We start from the raw sequence: 21,802 nt of genomic DNA on the forward strand, positions 1-21,802 counted from the left end.
GACCGTACAAATAACGGGTACTTAATGTGACCCATGATCTCATGTTTAACTCACCCTTTTCCCTGTCCCCATCCACGCGGCAGAAACGGCTGATGCAAGACTTAATGCTTTAAGGACTATGGAAACTGCAGATGGAAATAAGCACATTCTGTTTGGTGCCAAAGTAGGCCAGCAGGCAGCATCAGTTATTCCATGTCATGTGAAAGAGGAACACATTTCTGTTGTCTGTTTTCAAGCAATCGCTGACCTTCTTTTCATTGATTATGCATTTAGCTCAGCTGTTAACATGTGTGACAAATTGACCGTGATGTACAGTTAGGTCCACAAGTATTTGGGACAGTGAGATTCTCAAATTGTCACAACCTGGGACCCACATTTTCCAGTGCTCAATGTCATTGTTACATTTATTTGCTTAATTAATTCTTTATTTTATTGGTATTTTTTAACACTTTCATTGAAGTCATTGTTGTATTTTGTATTTACTTATATATTCCTTATTTTATTTGGGTATTTTTTTATACTTTAAAGTGAAACCAAGCAAATGTATTTCTTTTTTAAAATCGCTTGTCATCTTTTGAATAATTTAACACACGTAATTACATGTCCAAAGTGCATTTTAAAGTAACGTAGAAGGCATTTTGTCAAGGAAATTATGTCTGCATGCAAACAAATGATGCATAAATGAAAACTAAATATCAAAATTGCACTAAATAAGACCACAAAATCAGATATTTCACTTATACCAAGGAGGAAGATGACTAAAATATTGCTGGATTTAACTCAAAATAACCTGCGACCCACCCAGAATGGATCCGCGACTGGATCCACTTTTGGGCCCCCAAACCCACTAGTTGAGAACCGCTGGTTTATACCGTATGATATACAGTGAGACCAATTCCTTATATTTTTGCTGTAGACTGAAAAGTAGGGGTGTCCCGATGCAACTTTTTCACTTCCGATTCGATATTGCAGCCTTAAATACCGACTGCTACCGATATCGATCCAATATCAGCACAGATCATGCATACTTTTGTTGCTTGTTTAGTAGGGTGGAATGTTAGACGAGGCTTGATCAGGTGATCAGGTGACAGACAAAGATAGGCAGCAACAGTAGGTGTAAGAGAAACTGACCCATCTACTTCTTGATGCATGTGGAGTATAGTTTTCCCCCAAATAGGCATAATGCAGCGAGGCGCAACGTGCTCAATGAAGCATTTAAAGTACTCGCCACCGACGGGCTGGCTCTTTCCTCTTACAGCCAATGACTTTGTGCCGTCTCGTGGGAGTTTCTCACACTTTGAGAATGTGTCAAACATGCACCAGAAGATGCAAACCGCTCATTAGCAAAAAGAACAGGAAGGCCAGGCTGGGATTTGGCAAAAAAAAAAAAAAAAACCTAAAAATAAAAAGAGAGATGAGCCTAAAAAATTCTTCAGTCCATAAAACTTGTGTCTGAGATTTTTTGAGGCTCGTCTCTGTGCTTTATGGCAAATTCCAGCCTGGAGTGGTTTGCATCTTCTGGTGTGTATGAAGTCTCCTGTGGACAGTAGATAGTGATACCGTCACTCCTGCCCTCTGCAGCCTGTTGCAAATACAAGGCATTCAGAAGATGCATTCAAAGACACTGAGATAGGTGGTTTTCTACACTTGTCGCTGGGTGTCAGTAATGTTCCATCGATGAGACAGCCACCAACCGGAAGTTAACCAGGAACTCTCCCAATGCTAATGTGTGAGTTTATATTATGTCTTATTTATGTCTTATTCTCTTATGTCTACTAGGTGTAAAGGTGACTAAAGGGATGTTATTTCATGTATAGAAGGCTCTAATAATGTTAAAAACCGTATTTAGAAGATTGTAAAAACAGGTTTTCTATGCTCAAACTATGAAAATATTCCTTTATAAATAAGGACTCCTAACTTGTGGAAATTCACTTATCACTGTCGGGTCGTGAGCCAGTTAACTAGGATAAATGAACGAGGGATCACTGTAATGGGATGAATATTGCAGAATCTGGCATCCGACTGTGCTTTGTTTACGAAACAGCTGTCCGTGAGGTGGGACTTTAGCTCCCTGAAAACCATCAAATCTTCCCGTCGCTGCCTTATTGCGGTTTCAATACACAATTCTTACATCCGGAAAAACACTTCCTGACTGCTGTGTTTAAAAAAAAAAAAAAAAAAGCAACATACGGCACTGAGCACTAACCGTCGATTACCGCCAATCTGCCATACACAGACTAACATAAATGGTGTCATTAGAAATTCAGAAGATCTCATTGAAATCTCGGGAAGTTCTCATACTTCGCCGCCTAAAAATTAAACCAGGGATCACTTCAATACGCAGCAACTTCATGATATGATACTTCCACATCATGTAGCGTACTTAAGACATAAACGCAAGGAGGGGGCTCTTTTTAAGCAGTTTGTCTACCCAGCGCAACAAATCTCTCAACACTCTGATACCAGCGTCTAAAGATAGAAATATTCTCCTCTGCTAGCTTTTTTTTTCATCCCGTGCGCTTTCTTTAAGGCTTTTAACTCATTCAAACCCAGCCATTTTTTCAAAAGACAACTCAGTGGCGGCCATTTTAGACGTTGTTGACTGATTTCTCAAGGCACACAGAATAATATTGTGTTCCACGGCTATATAAACATGGAACCTAGCAAAAGATTAGACTCTCGTCTTTCATCAGGACAAAAAAAGTTTGTTTCAACCTTTTTCTGTTCTTTATTTATCGGCAGTAGAACATAGGTAAGTTTCAGAAAAATATCAGTTCCCGACTAGAAAAGGGAGAGGAGCAGCTTTTTGTGAAAAGAAACATTTCAAGCATAACTTTCACTTTGACTCACTCACTCACTTTTTTTGTTGCAGTTCTAAACAACTGCACCACAACATAAACACAAAAAATGGTTGTTTTACATCAAAATAACAATTTATTTACAAATAAAACACCATGAACTATTTACACTTTTCACATTTGGAGCTAAACTTTGTGTGTGCATTTGTGTGCACGCGCGCGCGCATGCGTTACAATTTTCCTAAAATGCGTAACCTTCTGCACGCTACACTCCTCCACGCTCTTCCACGTCCTCCTTGCTGCAGATTGTTGCTGCAGATTGTGTTAATACATGCAAATGAGCCATGCTGAGCTCTTATCCTCTGCCACCTCTGCCACCTTGTGGCCGTTTTTATGCCTTAAAACTGCAGTGACAGTGACATCTATTAGTGTGCAGTTGCGTCATCACAAAAAAAACAAATGTAAAAGGCGTCGAAATACGTCTCTGGGATCGAGCGTTCGGTTTCTAAACACGTTCGTATTGCACACCTTGTGTTCATCTCTGCTTATGCAAAGCATTTATACTTGAGCAGCAAAGGGACACATAAAAAGAGCAGACCAATGATCTTTGACCTTTCCCTTTCTGACCTCTGAGCCACCCATAGAGTCACAGGAGACAGATGAGTGCCGCCCATGCTCTGACGAGAGAGCAGGACCGAGTCGTATGACCAGATAAAAGGGCTAAGGCTGTCTGGTTTAAGATGATGATGCCTTAGGGGGACACACTGAGGTTCCCCCCGTCCCTGCACCTCTCTGGGGTCACACTCCAAAGGTTTAAAAGCACGGACTCGGGTGGTAATTCACTTAAAACTGCACTAGCGTCCACCATTGAGGTTACGATTCCATTAGAAATGACAGCAGGCCGCTTTTTGTGTGTTTGTGTGTGTGTGTGTGTGTGTGTGTGTTTCTTATTTTATTCGTATTGTCGGTGTGGTTTGCCTTCTTACAGTTGGGGAAAATTTGCAAAGCCTTGCATGTCGGTGTATGTGTGTCTTGAAGGGACTGCAGGCGGATTGCTGTTTAAACAGCTGTTAAAAGTGTGTGTTTGCGGACACACAGCAGCGCCACAGAGAATATTGGCAAACAGTTCCTGCATATCTAGGTCCGCCCACACCCGTGGCCTGCGTGTGAGTGGTGTAATTTTACACGCTCATACACAACACATTCTTGGTTGGCTTCTTTTGGGTTTGCATGCTTGATATGTATTGTGAGGAGCACGCGGAAGTTATTCACTAATTCCAATGAGTGGCTACTTTGTCTTGTGGTTGTTTTTCCACATCACTTGTCCGGCTTTTTTGCCGATATCTGATATGCCGGTATTGTCCAATGACACATCTCTTCCAAGCACAGATAAGTAAATAGAAGTATTTGCCACATGACTGCAATGAAAATGCTGTTTTAGCTTGGAAAAGTGAACAATCCCGTACTGAAAATGTCATAATGGTAATTGTACAACATTTAAAAATGTTCAATGTTCAAGTTACAAAGAAGAAAAGGTACCATACTCGCCTGTGTTGGTCTGGCTGCTCAGGTTTTGCACCCTTCTCGAAATGAATCCAAAGACGTTTCGAACATCGGCGTACAAATGCCAGCAGGCTAGCTAGCATACTCGCCTCTGTTAGTCTGGCTGGTCAAGTTGTGCATCCTTCTTGAAATTTTCCAAAACTTTCCAAACGTCGGCATTCAAATGCCGGCTAGTTAGCTAGCATCGGCGGCGCTTTTTCCCGGAAGCGATACGGTCGATTTATGGCTGATTATTATCGTTACAGCAGTCTTTTACCAGCGAATCTGAATCGTTCGCTCCTCAAACCGGATAACCGGTCGCATCGGTTTATTGTTCACATCCCGAGTTTACACGCTTCAGGACGCGGTTTGATCATTTGCGTGCTGGTAAATCTTTCGGGAGCCCACAAGCCTATATACAGCGTTTTCTAAAATGAGTTTTCATTATAGGGAAAAAAAACCCGATAACAATATTTACAGATTTCACAGATTATACAGATTACAATTTTATGTAGGTTGGCCGATATTATCGGACATCCCTACTTTTTTGCATTGGTTTACGCACATGCAGTGGAAGCAGCCTCACTAGGTATGACCAACATGCTAACACCTCCGTTGTGAGTAAGTCCTGCCAACTGACTAACACCACAAGAGGGGTAAGGGAGCGACCGGTCAAGTTTGAAGAATTTTGCTGACTTTTTGATAGAACATGGGTGACTAATGTTTGACTCAGCGTCTCCCATGAGTCAGGAGTTGAAACCGTATTGCTCAGTGTAAGCTGGCAGGCATGGTGGTTCATTCGTTTGATAGCATGATGCTGTCTAAACAGACCTGATAAGAAGGCGTGAGCGGCGTCAGCGCTCCAGCGCTCATTGCACCCTCTCTTGCACTTATTCTCTCCTAACCTCCTTTCCTTTTACTGGCAACACGACATTGTACACTGTATATGTGAGATGGAATCCCTCATCCATACAGCCAAACCTCGATTTTGGTCATTTAACGGAAATGTACGAAAACCGAATACGTTTTTCCCATTAGAACTAATGTAAATGCAGTTGATCTGTTGCAGACGTCCAGAAATATTAACACAAAACACATTTTATAGAGGCTAATTAATAGAAACAAAGCTAAATACAGTCATCCGTCACTACTTTATCTTGGTTTTTCAAATAATAATTACTGACCAGTTTTGTAATTTTACTACAGCCCATCATTAGTCAGAAAATATGCATATTAAGTCATTTTTACATATCCTTGGCCAAAGTTAAAAATGCCTAAATTAACTAAAATACAAATACAGTTCAAGGGATTAAAGGACATTGATGAACTGTAATCTACACTGGCCACTAGGTGTCACTAGTAACACACGCACCAGACTTGATCACTGTCAACAACGATTATTGCAGGTTTGAATTAGCTCACAACAGACACAACAACAGTAATAATAATCATCATCACACTCAACTCTGAATCCCACATGTCCGGAAGACATTTATTGAAACACAGACGAGCACGAGTCTTATTTACAGTGTGTCTTAAATGGCTTATTTTCTCTGATTATGTGTACTATACTGGGTAATATGAGTGTAATGGTGACTGTAGGGGTGTTATTGTGTGTCTACAGAGCTCTGATATTAAAAAAAAACGAAAAAAGTCTTCCAGGTCCTGAAGCAGCAAAACAGCCCGAGACCATCACACTACCACCACCATATTTTACGGTTGCTATGATGTTCTTTTTTTGAAACGCGGCGTTACTTTTACGCTAGATGTAATGGGACACACACTTTCCAAAAAGTTTGACTTTTGTCTCGTCAGACCAGAGTATTTTCCCAAAGGTCTCTGGGATGATCAAGATGTTTTCTGGCAAAATTGAAACGAGCCTTAATGTTCTTTTTGTTCAGCAGTGGTTTTGGTCTTGGAAGTCTGCCATGCAGGCCGTTTTTGCCCAGTGTCTTTCTTATGGTGGAGTCATGAACACTGACCTTAACTGAGACAAGTGAAGCCCGCAATTCTTTGGATGTTGTTGTGGGCTCTCACTGTGGTTTGCTGGTGTCCCAAAGCTTTAAAAATGGCTTGATAACCTGCATTTGTCTTCAGTTGTGTTGTCATTGACTACTATTTCAATTGTTTGATGATCTGAAACATATAAGTGTGACAAACATGGGAAAAAAATCAGGAAGCGAGCAAACAGTTTTCCACACCACTATATATAATAATAATGAATCAAATACTGTACATCAAACTAAGATGAAAGGAGACAGACACGAGTTGTTCATCGTTTGGTGTGTGTTCTATGAACAAATAAACCACCCAAACACACATAATGAAGATTATTAAAGGATTTCCTGGCCGGAATCAGTCCGTAGCGTCCCATCTCTAAAAGAATCACTACCGATTTTTCAGTCACCGTTGTGTGGGTGAAAGCCGGGACATTTTTTTTTTTAGCAATTTTTGAAAACCGCGGTTCCACTGTATCTATTTGTAACCTTTATATTCACAATCACATAATAACATACATGGCGTGCACTAAGTAAAGCATCCTCAAATTACAGGTGTTTTTTGCTAGGTTAGCTGGTCCGTGTTCTCTGAGCTTCGTTGGCTTTTTAATGACAGAAGGGGCATGCCTGACGTGTAAATGAGTCACAATTGACACGTTTTGGGTGTATGTTCCGTTAAATGACGCGAGAGCATGTAAAATTGGGTGAGAGGTCACGCAACTGCAGTTTCACCATTTTCCTCTGAGTCCACTAGAGGGAGCTCTGTCATCACCTTTTGACAGAGCTCCTGTTTCTTTCCGACTTGGGTTGGTCCCTGCTGCGTCATGTGACGGCCCGTAGTGTGTTTTTTGCCCAAATACACTTAATAAGCAGAAAACCTAAGGATTTCGATGACATTTGAGTTAAAATAACGACTCAAACATATGTACACGCACACACACACACAGATTGGTTATAGTGTCACCCACCTGGCACAGGCAAGTGGACACGAGCGGTTGCCATGGTAACAGGCAGTGAGGTTGAACTGAGCCTTGTGTGTGTGTGTGTGTGTGTGTGTGTGTGTGTGTGTGTGTGTGTGTGTGTGTGTATTTGATCCCAGCCATTTAAACGTGCATTTAAATAACAGTGTGCTTTTTCTTTTTCTTTTCTTTTTTGTATCCGTGTCTGTCTGGTAGATGGAGCAGGTATCAGACGACGAGTTGGATCATGGAGCCGAGGAGGACAGTGACAAGGAGGACCAAGACCTGGACAAGATGTTTGGGGCCTGGCTGGGGGAGTTGGACAAGCTCACACAGGTTAAAACACACACACACACACACACACACACACACAAACTCTCTCTCAATGACGGCTACATGATCCAGGCAAATGATGGCCTATCACCATGGCAACTTAACACTGCTAATCCTGTAGCCCCATTCTGTATCCTAGCAACCCACCCCCCCACTGCCTCTTTGTGTTGTGTATTAGTGTGATTTGTGTGTAATGATGAAGCAGACAGACACCGTTGAATGCATTGTCAGTGTTCATCCCCCCCCTTTTTTTTGTGTGTGTTTTCTCTGTAGAGTCTGGATGACAGCAGACCCCAGAAGGTACTGCAGAAGCCTCCTCTCAGGCAGGAGACAAACATGGCAAACTTCTCCTACCGCTTCTCAATGTATAATATCAACGGTGAGGCCGAAATCATCTTATTGATGATTCCGTTTGCTGTATCGTTCCCTGGGAAGTGCGGCCTGTGGATTTATTTTACAAGAATAACGTCAAAATATTAAAAGACAAAAGTTGTAATTTGACAAGAAAAAGGGGTAATTTTATGGGAATAACATCACATGTTATGAGGAAAAGTGTAATTTGAAGTAGTATAAAGTTGAAATATTAAAGAAAAAAGCTGTAATAATATGAGAAACAAACAAAACAATGAATAAAGTTGTCATTTTTGGAACACAAGGTTGCAGAAAAAGCTATGTCATGTTAATAAAGTCTAAATATTATGAGAATGAAGTCACAATTATGAGAAGAAAGTTTACAAGAACGTTGGGGGGAAAAAATACCAGCAGAAATGGAAAAAACAGCTGTTATTTTACAAGAATAAAGTCAAAACATTAAGAGATAAAAAAAATTATGTATTGTAACAAAAAAAAAGTCATAATTTTATTAGCACAAACTCAAATTATAAGGAAAAATAATGCCATTTTAGTAGCATAGAGTTAGAATATTAAAGATAATTTGTTTTGTTTTTTTTAAAGTCATGTTATGAGAAACAAAAAATAAAGTTGGAATTTTTGGAAAATTAGGTTGAGGGAAAAAGTTCTAATATTATGGGAATAAAGTCAGAATACTACAAAAAAGAACATTTATGAAGATTATTTAAGAAGACAGTTGAAATATTTGGAGGGGAAAAAACAACAGCAAAAATGGGGGGGGGGAGCAAAGACGGATGTCGCTCTTTTTACCTACACAGCATGACAAGGCTGAGAGCAATTTTTTCTTGAAGTATATTTAACTCCTTAGCATATCTACATGTGAGGCTTTCAAAATATCAAAATGGTCCTTGCATCCTTTCATTTTTCAGTACCTTTCATTTTTCAGTATGTGACACCCCTGGCCGAAAAGGCCAATATAATAATGTTGTTTATCTTGACTCCATGCAGAGGCACTGAACCAGGGAGACACGGTAGACTTGGATGCCCTGATGGCTGACTTGTGTACCATCGAACAGGAGCTTAGTACCATTTCGAAGCCAAACTCTCGTAGCCAGAGCAAGCGGGCGCCTGGGGGACGCAGTGCCAGCACCAAGCACGCAGGCGCCAGCGGAGGCGGAAGCAGTGGAGGTAATTCTCTCGACAAAGGCTGTGTTGTACTACAAGTAGTTGGGTACTTTGGTCTGGAACGTAAGAAAATAAAAATTTACCGGTAGATGTTCTGCACATTTGCCATTCAACAATTACGGCGCCGCAAATTAATATTCGGATCAAAAAACTTTTTCAAATGTTTTTTCTCCAACAATAGGCCGCAATGGATAATCGTTTAGAATACAGATCAAATGTACAGCATACAATTGTTACATGTTAGGCCTTCATGCTTCACTGATATTTTTTCACCAAGTGTTGAGATTTTGCACATTGTGGTCCTTGAATGCACCATGGTAGCAAAGTAAAACTTATATAAATGACTTCTACACCGCGACCGATTCATCCGGTCATCAATCAGCTCAGTCGTGAGTACCTATACATTTTACACTAAAATGTGTTTATTAAGTGCCATCCATCCATCCATCTTCTACTGCCTATCCGAGGTTGGGTCACAGGGGCAGCAGCCTAAGCAGGGAAGACCAGACCTCCCCCTCCCTCTCCCTCTCCTCCCGGCGGATCCCGAGTCGTTCTCTCCAATGTATCCTGGTTCTTTCCCAAGCCTCATACCGGTCGGAGGTGCCTCCTGGACGCCTCTCCAGGGAGGCATCCAGGAGGCATCCTGACTACTGTAGATGCCCGAGCCAACTCATCTGGCTCCTCTCAATGTGGAGGAACAGCGGTTCTACTCCGAGTTTCTCCCGGATGACAGTGCTTCTCACCTTACCTCTAAGGGAAAGGCCAGCCACCCGACAGAGAAAACTCATTTCGGCCGCTTGTACCCGCGATCTTGTCCTTTCGGTGACTACCCAAAGCTCATGACCATAGGTGAGGGTAGGAAAGTAGAACGACGGGTAGATCGAGAGTGTCGTTCACAAGTGTGAACACGGTGCTACACAATACGCATCCATCCATCCATCCATCCATCACTTCACTCATAACATAAGTTACCCTTTCTCATTTTGGATACTGTTTTCAGAAATACACTGAATGATCCTCTACTCAAACAGGAAGTGCCAGTAGCAGCACCAGGGCATCTCCGGCCAACACGGTGCGAGGCAGCAGTTCCACCACACGCCCTGTTGCCTCCAACATTTCCCTGGATGACATCACCTCTCAGCTGGAAAAGGCCTCTCTCAGCATGGATGAAGCCGCCCGTCAGACCTCCTCGTCTTCCTCGTCCTCTTCGTCCTCGTTCTCCTCCGCCACGCTGCGGCGACTCTCATCCGGGTCGTCCGGCGGCGGGCAGCATCGGCGGACGGGCTCGGTGGGTGCTGTGAGTGAACAAGAAGCTCCTTCCCAGCGCTCCAGCGTCAACTCGGTGTCCGCGTCCAGCATGGACTCCCTGGACATTGATAAAGTGATGGCGGCTGGAGAGGCGGACGGCAGGAGCAGCCCGACCTCGCAGGGACAAAACCAGACGAGCACAGAGGTATGGCGAGCATGGACATGCGAAAAAGTTGGCTAACACTGCGTGTCTGCGTGTGTGTGTGTGTGTGTTTCCATGCGCATTTCCAATAAGTCATTGAACGCAATGAGGCTTCTAACTTGTAAATAATTAACCAACAATAAGACTAATTGATCTTAATCTGGTTCTCATTGCGCACGTTTAGCATGCGAGACGCTACATGTCTTTGCAATACACCACAGTTATTGTGCTAATAAGTGTATTGTAATCTTCTAAGTGTGACTGTGATTATAATCCTAACAGTGTTTATTGCTCCTGAATGACTCCTTTCACTCACTGAGCAATTTGGCACTCATGCAAAAGCTTGCACAGTGCACTCTTCCTGGGGTCATACCAGAGCAACAAATACGTTTTGCATGCACCGTGCCATCCCGCACCCTTGCATGTGTTCATATGATCTTTGTCTGCATCCTTTCTTTTATATCCATCCACACACACGCACTTTTCCAGCATGTCACACTGCGGTGGGCCGACGGTAAAACGGCTAGGCGGCAACTCGACTTCACCTTGCAAGAGGGTGAAGTGGATCGGGCCACTGTAAGTGCATGAGTGTTTGTTGTTTGTTGATGTGCACGTTTACTTGGATGTATTGTCACGCAAGACCAACAATGATATTGGTTCCACTTGTATACTGTAGTCTAATGAGAGCTGCATCAAAAAAGTCTTTTCAGAGATTCTAATGCTTCAGTTTTCACCGACACTGTAAATTAATTCAAATTAATTATTGTGGTTATAAAACTACAAACACGACAGTTACTCCAAGGGTAAAATTACAAACCGCACTCCGTACATACAGTGGTGTGAAAAAGTGTTTGCCCCCTTCCTGATTTCTTACTTTTTTTGCATGTTTGTCACACCTAAATGTTTCAGATCATCAAATGTAAATATTAGTCAATAACAACACAACTGAACACAAAATGCAGTTTTTAGTTGAAACCTTTCATCATTGAGGGAGAGAAACGGTCTAAAGCTACATGGCCCTGTGTGAAAAAGTGATTGCCCCCTAAAGCTAATAAGTGGTTGGGCCCCCCTTAGCAGCAACAACTGCAATCAAGCGTTTGTGATAACTTGCAATGAGTCTCTTCCAGCGCTGGGGAGGAATTTTGCTGAATTGTTGTCACTCAGCCACATTGGAGGCTTTTCCTTTTTAAGGTCATGTATTTGTATTTGTATTTGTACTTTATTTATCCCACAGCGGGGAAATTCACTTGTTACAGCAGCAAGCAAGATACGCAAGTAAAGAATACAGTGTAAAGAATACATATTGACTACAACATGGTTCAGGTGGTGCAGGTGTTGGTGTTGTATACCACATGCCACAGCATCTCAATAGGATTCAGGTCAGGACTTAGACTAGGCCACTCCAAAGTCTTCAGCCATTCAGAGGTGGACTTGCTGGTGTGTTTTGGATCATTGTCCTGCTGCAGAACCCAAGTTGCTTTCAGCTTGAGGTCACCAACAGATGGCTGGACATTCTCCTTCAGCACAATTCATGCTTCCATTTATCACAGCAAGTCTTCCAGGTCCTGAAGCAGCAAAACAGCCCCAGACCATCACACTACCACCACCACATTTTACTGTTGGTATGATGTTCTTTTTCTGAAATGCGGTGTTACTTTTACACCAGATGTAATGGGACACACACCTTCCAAAAAGTTCAACTTTTGTCTTGCCAGACCACAGAGTATTTTCCCAAAGGTCTTGGGGATCATCAAGATGTTTTCTGGAAAAAACTGAGACGAGCCTTAATGTTGTTTTTGTTCAGCAGTGGTTTTGGTCTTGGAACTCTGCCATGCAGGCCGTTTTTGCCCAGTGTCTTTCTTATGGTGGAGTCATGAACACTGACCTTAACTGAGGCAAGTGAGGCCTGCAGTTCTTTGGATGTTGTGGTGTGGTCTTTTGTGACCTCTTGGATGAGTCGTCGCTGCACTCTTGGGGTCATTTTGGTTGGCCGGCCACCCCTGGGAAGGTTCACCACTGTTTCATGTTTTGAGAATAATGGATAATGGCTCTCACTGTGGTTTGCTGTAGTCCCAAAGCTTTATAACCTTTTCCAGACTGTCATAATAAAAAGTTTTAAACTTTAAAAACTGCATTTTGTGTTCAGTTGTGTTGTCATTGACTAATATTTAAATTTGTTTGATGATCTGAAACATTTAAGTGTGACAAACATGCAAAAAAAAATAAGAAATCAGGAAGGGGACAAACACTTTTTCGTACCACTGTCTAACGCAATACATCTTTTTTCTTTAATATTTCAACTTTATGCTACTAAAACCATGTTATTTTTGTATTTAACTGTATAAAACTCGACTTGCATCACAGTCTGGGAACGGAGCTCATTTTTAACCCGAGCACCACTTGTACCTAGCTGGCAGTGTCAGTCACAAATGAGCATTATTATCTTTGTAAGCGGCAAGTTTTGGTACAGCATTTGTATGTGCTCTTGTTAGATTGTTCTGTTCCTAATCTTGTGGCTCTGGAGTATATGTGTGTAAGTTGTGGAGTTCATGTTTTAGTAGGTATACCTTGTACATTGTTCCTGCTCATACTCCTAGCTGCTGTAATATTGCAGACACGTTTAGACTGTAGCGCTAATGTGCAATGCTGCTTTGCACTACTTCCAGCTGATTATAAGCTCCACCCCTTAATTTAATCACACTTTCACATTTCATGGCAAAAGATCACAAATAATATTACTCTTCCAAGATTCATCACTGATTTCTCTTTATTTTTTTCTATTCCCCTGTCCGTAATTCTTTTTTTTTTTCTTTCTTTCTTTCTCCTCACCCCAAGCACTCCTATCTGGACCAAGAAACTTCGCTCATTCTGAAAAGCATAGCTGGAAAGCCTTCTCACCTCCTGACCAAGGTGACCTTCCTCAGACACTTGCTTGTTTTTTGTCTCAGTGCTTGTGTAAATGCTCGCTCACCCTCTGCTGCTCTGCATGTCACAAATGTCTCGTGGTTTCCAACTTTCACTTGCATATTATACAATATCCCCGCTTATTTGCAGTTCGACGTTTGCTCCCCCCGTATAATGGCGGATTTCTACTCCCTGGGCTTTAACTTTTGAATCATTTTAAACTTTCACCTATTTTAACCTGAATAGGAAGTGGGTTGACGGCGTGACCTACAGGGGAATAAGCGTGCTGCAGAGATGAGTCCAGAGGAGGGGCTGTCTCACAAGTCCAACTCAAATGTTTCCCAGCAGGAAGATGCTTAGACAAGACGTGTGGTGTTGCTTAACGGTAAACACAGTAATCCCTCGTAATTGGTTCCAGACCTGCGAAGTAGGATTCAATCTTAATAACGGAATAATTTCATAGTCGGAGCATATAAAACCTGCTTATGACTTTCCTAAATATGATTGTTACCATTATTAGCGCCCTCTAGACATGAAATTACCTCCCCTTCTGTCCTCAACCACCATCGCTCTCCCTCGATAGTAAGCCATCAAGCCAAATGGAGTTGTGGTTTGCTCACAGAGGTGACACCATGCGCCAAGCCCTGACAAAAAGAGAAAAATGATCCATAGGCCATGGATCATTTTTCATTGACCAAAGGCACAATGCAGAAACCACGTTTTCTTGAAAAATGGCAAAAATGATAAAAGTAGACCAAAAGACACAAGGGGCTAAATAACCAGTACAGTAATAACATAAAGCTTTGTCTTTAAATGTGTGTTGAAGTACTGCACAGCTGAGACCAGGCATCTTGGGCTCAAAAATGTTTGTGACCCCTGGTTGAGTGCCAAAAATGGGCATATTGCGGCTTTCTATAGTGTGTCCATTTGCTGTTTTTAACCATTCATAGGGGCTGGGGGGTCTTGGAACACAACCCCCCGTTGAACAGCTTGGATCTCGTATATACACCACACTAATGCAGCTATTAAATCACTGATTAGCCGTTACATGTTCTGATAGATGGATAGATGGATAGATGAATGGAGGAAAATACCTTGTTGGTCTTCTGGTCCCCAAGCCAAGTCACTGGAGGCTGAGCCATTGCCCACAATTACCTTCACCAAGGTGTTTTTTTTTTTTTTTCATTGTTAGTAGATTTTGATGATAGTTGTGTACTTTCTGTGTGACTCCGGTTTATCTTGGGTAATATTTGCTGCTTTGGCTTGCTTTGATTTATGAAGACATTTTTTCAGACTTATTGCTGAGCATGTACTGTATGTGCGCGCACGTGCGTTTCAAGCAGCAAAGGAACAATGGAGGTTAGAAGGTGTGAAGGGGTCAAAGAGACTGTGTGTCTGCCGAACCTGCGCGATCCTCGTGACCTTGTTTCAGACACTAAAAGGCGCCTAAAAGCCTGCCGCTACACGGACTGTGTCAGCCAACCGGTGCTGGAAGCGGTCAAGTGGAAAGGTAGTCTGGGTGAAGGAGGTAAGAGGCTTGAGGCGTGGTCTTTAAGACCCCTCGACACTCCCACCCTCAGGCTCTCAGCTAACGCGCAGGCACACGACTTCAAACATTCAGCACGTCACCCGAATTCTCCATCCTCGTCGATGTGCGTTAGCGCTGAGGTCGGCCCTGGTCACGGTGCCTCACCCCCCTGGTCTGGTTCACTCACAGAGAGACAGACGTGGAAAAGGAGCTCGCCGGGTTGGCAGATTTTGTGGGTGTTACGCTCCCTCAATTGGGCACGCTCCCAAACCCCTTTGAGAGCGAGAGATGGGGAGAGAGAAGGATGGAAGGGGGAGGGGCATCATCCTCCCTTAGGTACGTTAGTAGTCAGGTTGTGTTCATTTCGGGTGCACATGTCATGTAGCACAACCTCTGTCATGGAAGATGCACGGCTCCGTTTTGTCTTCCCTAACTGAGAACACTCTCAACCACTTCTTATTTTCTGTTTTTATTTTCTGGGTTTCTGTTTTAGTGTATTCTTTTTTTTCCAAAATTCTGTTTAACTGGAGGACGTAGAGGCTTTCTGAACTGATCTCGCACTCATCCGCAGCTTGTGGCCCTCCCGGGGATGTGCCAGTATTGTTTCCCTTCCGCTGTATGAGGGATCAAAGGGAACCGCTGCAGCTCCATAAGCATCTAGAGGGGAACCGTAGACGGCACATGGAGCGCCATATTTAAGGGAGCAGCGTATCGCCCTCGCAATTGACGAGATTTGGCATTACGGTGCAAAGTTTTCTGATCAAATATTCGGCATTTTGTTTGCATCTCGGGGAATGGAGATGATGGCATCTTGTTGGAGGGGGCAGGTGAGCAAAGCCGACGTGTAGTAAAATAGCACTCTCATATGCGCCATCGTGTCCGAGGCTTGTTGCGTTTACGCGGAAGGCTGCTAACTATTTAATGAAGGTGAGCTTCCCTGGTGCTTGCATCTTGGTACTACTGTAGATGGATGAAGGATGAAGCAAGGTTACGGAGGCACGGATGGTCTTAACGTGTGAGTCTTAACCACACATCTCTTTGAACCATCCAGGAGGAGCAAGCCGCTAAGCTGAAGGCAGAGAAGATCCGAGTGGCCCTGGAGAAAATTAAAGAAGCTCAGGTCAAAAAGGTAAGCGTGTATTTCCTTTGTGTGCCACTTCCTGACTTAGAAGCTCCTCCGACTCACGTCGTGACGGCTGTCTTGTCGTATCCGCTGCACGCCGCATCCCTTTGTGAACTTCATTCACAGCCCAGAAAATAGGTCATTGCAGCTTTTGATTGTGAGCGCGTCTCTGCGAGGGAGGAGATTGACGAGAGGTTGCAAAGAAGGATGGATGCACAAGATGTCATTTTTCTTTGAAATGCCTTGTGCGCACAACAGCCATGCCATTTTGCAGTCACCAGAAACCTCCGAAAAAAGACAAAAGCTCAGACGCTTAAGGATTAGCGCTCCACTGTCAGTATTTTACATATCTCACAATTTCATTTGTACTTTTCACAATGAAGCTGAGTTTTCTTATTTCTGGCTTAGGGGCGAGACAGAGATTTTTTTTTTGGGGGGGGGGATTTCCCGTGTCAAATGTAGGTCACACTTCCCATGTCTGCAGCTTTCTTAGTGTTGTCATTCATCCAAGTTGCTCTTGAACCCGCGCACTGATTGAACGCTTGGGTCACAGTGAGAGAAGACGGGGACTTTATTCAGTTTCACACCAGGATGGGCTCTGCCAGTCTGGATTTGGCACGTGTGTGCGCTTGTCACGTTTGGCTAAATTTAATCTTCCTTGACTTTTGGTGGGCTTTAGATGCAAAACCAGATTACTGGAAGTTGGTCTTTAGTGGGCGCACTGTGAGCCATTAATACTTTGGTATAATTGCAACAAACCTCATTTCCCCGTGACCGACTGTACCCCAGAGCGTCCAGTAATCTAACTGGGTCACATGAAAATGAAGTGATGACGTTTCTGGGATAAAGTCTTCACCGACTTATTCCTTCTCGACTTCCCCAGCTGGTGATCAGGGTGCACATGTCAGACGAGAGCTCCAAGACCATGATGGTGGACGAGAGGCAGACGGTCAGGCAGGTCCTTGACAGCCTGCTGGACAAGTCGCACTGCGGCTACAGCCCTGACTGGTCTTTGGTGGAAACCATCAATGAGCTGCAAATGGGTAAGAAATACTGATGGGCATATTGAGTCCGTGGCATCGATACTGTGGTATAGAATGAGTAGCGCATACTCTCACAAAGTATCGATACTAATTAATAAATGAAAAAAGAGCATGTGTCACTCACATCTTTTCGAGCAGGGATCTCAAACACTGACCCGTGGACCTTATTTCAGGCCCCCTACTTGGCATCAAAATTTAGTGCAAGTGCGGCCCACGGACCCGAGGAAGATGGTCAGAGGCACTTTAGGTTGCTTAAAGGAAGCGTCTCTAACTCATTCAGTACTAGCCATTTTTCAAAAGACAACCCGTTCAGTACCGGCCATTTTAAACAATTCTGACTGATCTTTCAAGGCACACAGCATATTCTGTTATATGAACATGGAACCTACCAAAAGAAAGATTAGACTCCTGTCTTTCATCAGGAAAAAAAGTTTGTTTCTACCCTTTTCTGTTCTTTAGTAACCAGCAGTAGAACATAGGTACGTTTCAGGAAAATATCAGTTCCCGACTAAAAACGGCTCTTTGTGAAAAGATGCATTTCACGCATAACTTTCACTTTCACACAAATATGTTTTGCTTTTGTGACAGCTCAAATATCTAAACAACTATACCACAACATGAACAACACACAAAAAGGAGTTGTTTTACATCAATGTATTTACAAATGTAACACCATTAACTATTTACAATTTTCTCATTTGGAACTAAACTGTGCGTGTACACACGTTAAAACGTCTCCGCAGTGCGTAACCTTCTGCACGCCACACTCCTCCACGCTGTTCCACTTCCTCCTTGCCGTCGAGTGTGTTAATACATGCAAAAGATTAAAGAACAAATGCACATCTGCCACCTTGCAGACATTTTTATGGCTGAAAACTGCTCTAAAAGTGACATCATTTAGTGTGTAATTGCGTCATCACCTCTTTTTGCCTCTCGCGCAAAAAAAACATAAACGACGTATAAATACGTCTTGGGGATCGGCCGTTTATAAAAACACACAAACACATCTTTGGTATTGAATGAGTTAATGGGGCAACAGCCAACAGGGGGGTCACTAGACAGAACACTTACTACAATCACATGTAACTGGTAAGTAAATGCACGTATGGCAACTTGGTTGTTCCTTGAAATGACGTCAAATAGGATTAATGGGCCAGCCAGGGTCCTGGGAGGGAGGTAATTTGATCAGGGTCAGCTCGGTTTTGACTAATCCTGGTCAAGTGATGAAGAAAACAAACCTATCTTGGCCTTGTACTACCTTCATTCTTCATCCCCTCTCTTTCTCAGAGCGTATTTTTGAGGATCACGAGAACTTGGTGGAGAATCTGTTGAATTGGACGCGGGACAGCCACAACAAGCTGATGTTCATTGAGCGCATTGAGAAATATGCTCTCTTCAAGAACCCTCAGGTGCCTGAGCACAACACAACACGCAGTGAGAGATGACACACGGGTTGCATTGTTAATACCTCCGCCAGCCTCTTATCTGTGCCACAGACACAAACACATTGTTTATGCACACTCGGTACCGGCATTGCTCAGAGAGCAAACAGTGGAGCTTGTTTGTGCTGGAGAGTTGGAAGTAGGTCGAAGCTCTAAAGCTAGTAAATGTGAATAATTTATTTAGCGTAAGACGTGAGCAACTGACTTTCCGCCACCTTCTCCTTCCGCTCACTGTGCACTATTAAACTGATCCCGCCCGTCATTTCTAGAACTATTTGCTGGGGCGGAAAGAGACCTCTGAAATGGCAGACAGGAACAAGGAGGCTTTATTGGAGGTAAGAAGATCAACCACATCATTATTTATTTTTTTTTCTTAAAAGGAGTGCTAACAAATGTTTAATTATCCATTTTCAGGAGTGCTTTTGCGGTGGCTCTGTCTCGGTGCCAGAGATTGAAGGTGTGCTGTGGCTAAAGGAAGATGGGAAGAAGTCATGGAAGAAACGCTACTTCCTCCTCAGGGCTTCTGGAATCTACTATGTCCCCAAAGGCAAAGCCAAGGTCAGTGAGCCTTGGGTTACACAGTAAAAAAATGACAGTAATGTAAATACACAATGTTTATGAGATACAGAATCATGCAGGCTGCTCTCTGGCATTTCCTGTTTAGGACCAAACTGCAATTTTCGTGCAGAACCTCATTAACTTAAGTTAACTTAATTTAAATTAAGGTCATAACTCAAATATTTCATCGCATTTTGTCCATGTTAACTCACTAACTGCATTAATTGCAAGAGGTGAATAAATGTATTGCCACTGATGTGAAACTGATGAGGGGTAGGATTAAATAAGCCTTGCTTCTTCCTACTCATTTTTGGACATGCAAAATTGTGAATTGTACTATGTGATGTGCTCCAGTTTGACTCAAATGCATGTTCAGGATGGATTAAACCATTAAACCATTTCATCACACAGATGACTGCGATTGGCTGGCGAACAGTCCAGGGTGTACCCCGCCTCTCGCCCGAAGGCAGCTGGGATAGGCTCCAGCATACCCCCACGACCCTAATAGCCGCCACACACGGGAGGCGACATCGCCTCTACTCCATTCATTTCCAATGGAACCTACGCGATAGGGCGGTTATCACGTGTCACCATCCAGCCAAGCGACAGGCGGAATTCGTGCGTGTGAAAGTTTGTGGCCGTGCCTGTCACGTGACACGATCCCAAAATGTTTAAAAATGTTGTACTTTTCATCGCTGTCGCTCAGACAAGGACCAATCGACCAATGAGCGGACACGATGCTAATCAGTACGCTATACCTGCCGTGTCAGATTTCCCAGAGCTATTTGACATTTCTATAAAAAAAAAAAAAAAAAAAACTCGGGAACTCGTTGACACCAGAGTAAACATTGCGGGTAAGTTTACATTAATTTACACCGACATTTATGTATGTTTATCTTCAATACTAGCAAGATCTGGTACTAGCAAGAGTCCTCGATCGACACCGGCCGCTTTTCCTCCTCTGAACTGCTTTGATACCCTAAAATTCCCACCACATCTGACAGCCAATCAACCCGTGGGAGACTCGTACAATTCGCTCTGGATGTGAATGCGTCGCTCACCTGTGTAGCTGGTCACAATCGCTTGTCACCTCCCGTGTGCATGGTTTCGCACTGGATGGCAATGAATTTCACCAATTGCAGCTGTTTGTCGCCTCCCGTGTGTGGCGCTCATAATGAGGATTAGCGGCATAGAAAACGGATGGATGGAATCACAGATTTTTATCGATAATAAGATGGGATGTAAATGATTCAATACACAACTACGATAACGAAATCAATTTTAATAAATTTGATTTGAGTAAAGGGATATCAGTTTTGGAAATATGGGCCGTTATTTTGTTAAAATAACACACAATTACAAATCCCACAGTTTTTGCATGTTTGATGCGAGAGGCGTTTTGGCCCACTTTGTTGGACGGTCCTTGAACGCACCTTCTAGCTTTGTCCCACACTGCACAGACAACTATAGTGTATTTTTCACCTCACATTTGGTTCCAAATGCTGACACTATGTGGAAATGCGTAAAAGTAACATTTGATGAGTGTATTAAGTGCTTATGGGCATATTTGTTTGGTACTTTTACGGTACTTTTGTGCTTTTAATTTGATGTTTTCCATGTCGTAGTTTTACACAACACGTAATAAAAAAATCAATTAGATCGCTGTACGGGTTGCACGGTGGTCTAGTGGTTAGCATGTTGGCCACACAGTAACAGTCTGGAGATTGGGAAGATCTGGGTTCGATTCTCCCTTGGGCATTTCTGTGTGGAGTCTGCATGTTCTCCCCTTGCGTGGGTTTTCTCCGGGTACTCCGGTTTCCTCCCACATTCCCAAAACATGCATGTTGGGTTAATTGGTGACTCTAAATTGTCCATAGGTATGAATGTGAGTGTGAATGGTTGTCTATATGTGCCCTGCCATTGGCTGGTGACCAGTCCAGGGTGTACCCCACCCCGCCTGTCGCCCGAAGTCAGCTGGGATAGGCTCCAGCATGTCCCTGCAACCCTAATGAGGAGAAGCGGTATAGAAAATGGATGGATTTATACATCGCTATAATGGACGTATGTTTTACTGACGTTTTGATGACAAGCCAGTGCACTGCTAATTGTAGCTAATGCACTGAATTGACAGAAGCCCCTACATAGCTGTCCTCGGCTATGCCTGTCGTTGTATAAATGGCAATAACAAATACCGGCAGTGCTTCAGAACCTTCCCGCTTCTCTCTTCACTGGACGACGTAGTCCGTGGTAATTCCAATCACAGCAACAGTAGATTCCAATGACTTTGTTCTTGTTGCGAGAGACATCTGCCAGGGCTTTGAAGCTAAATGTACCAATCAAAATACCCCTTTCTTTATCTATTACCACTCAGTGTATTTTCTCCCGCTTGTAGCTTCATCAAACTATGGCATCGGCTGAGGGTCAAACAGGACGTGCGCATGTTAATCACGCGTCAAAAGAAAAATAGTGCCGTTAAAGGAAACTTCTGCTAACACGTTACCTTTGACAGCCCTTGTCATAACCCAATTCAGGTACTACTAAGTAGCACGTTAACTTTATTAATCTCCAAGAGAAATTCACACAGATGGA

General features: G+C 43.1%; 1 protein-coding gene across 6 annotated transcripts in view; it reads left to right on the plus strand.

Moving 5' to 3' along the window:
* raph1b (Ras association (RalGDS/AF-6) and pleckstrin homology domains 1b) overlaps nt 1-21,802 on the plus strand; it is a 46,841-nt gene that overhangs the window by 16,190 nt on the left and 8,849 nt on the right. For 3 of the 6 annotated variants that reach the window (XM_054799519.1, XM_054799505.1, XM_054799511.1), the window contains 11 exons: nt 7,513-7,632; nt 7,903-8,008; nt 8,989-9,168; nt 10,197-10,618; nt 11,105-11,191; nt 13,451-13,525; nt 16,099-16,176; nt 17,054-17,213; nt 18,501-18,622; nt 18,925-18,990; nt 19,070-19,213. In XM_054799519.1, coding sequence (XP_054655494.1) covers nt 7,513-7,632; nt 7,903-8,008; nt 8,989-9,168; nt 10,197-10,618; nt 11,105-11,191; nt 13,451-13,525; nt 16,099-16,176; nt 17,054-17,213; nt 18,501-18,622; nt 18,925-18,990; nt 19,070-19,213 — 1,560 coding nt within the window. Of the gene's footprint in view, nt 1-7,512; nt 7,633-7,902; nt 8,009-8,988; nt 9,169-10,196; nt 10,619-11,104; nt 11,192-13,450; nt 13,526-16,098; nt 16,177-17,053; nt 17,214-18,500; nt 18,623-18,924; nt 18,991-19,069; nt 19,214-21,802 lie in introns of those variants that run through there. The other 3 variants (XM_054799545.1, XM_054799525.1, XM_054799535.1) reach the window with 3 other exon arrangements.

The sequence above is a fragment of the Dunckerocampus dactyliophorus genome, chromosome 1, assembly GCF_027744805.1.
Source record: "Dunckerocampus dactyliophorus isolate RoL2022-P2 chromosome 1, RoL_Ddac_1.1, whole genome shotgun sequence".
Classification (NCBI taxonomy): domain Eukaryota; kingdom Metazoa; phylum Chordata; class Actinopteri; order Syngnathiformes; family Syngnathidae; genus Dunckerocampus; species Dunckerocampus dactyliophorus.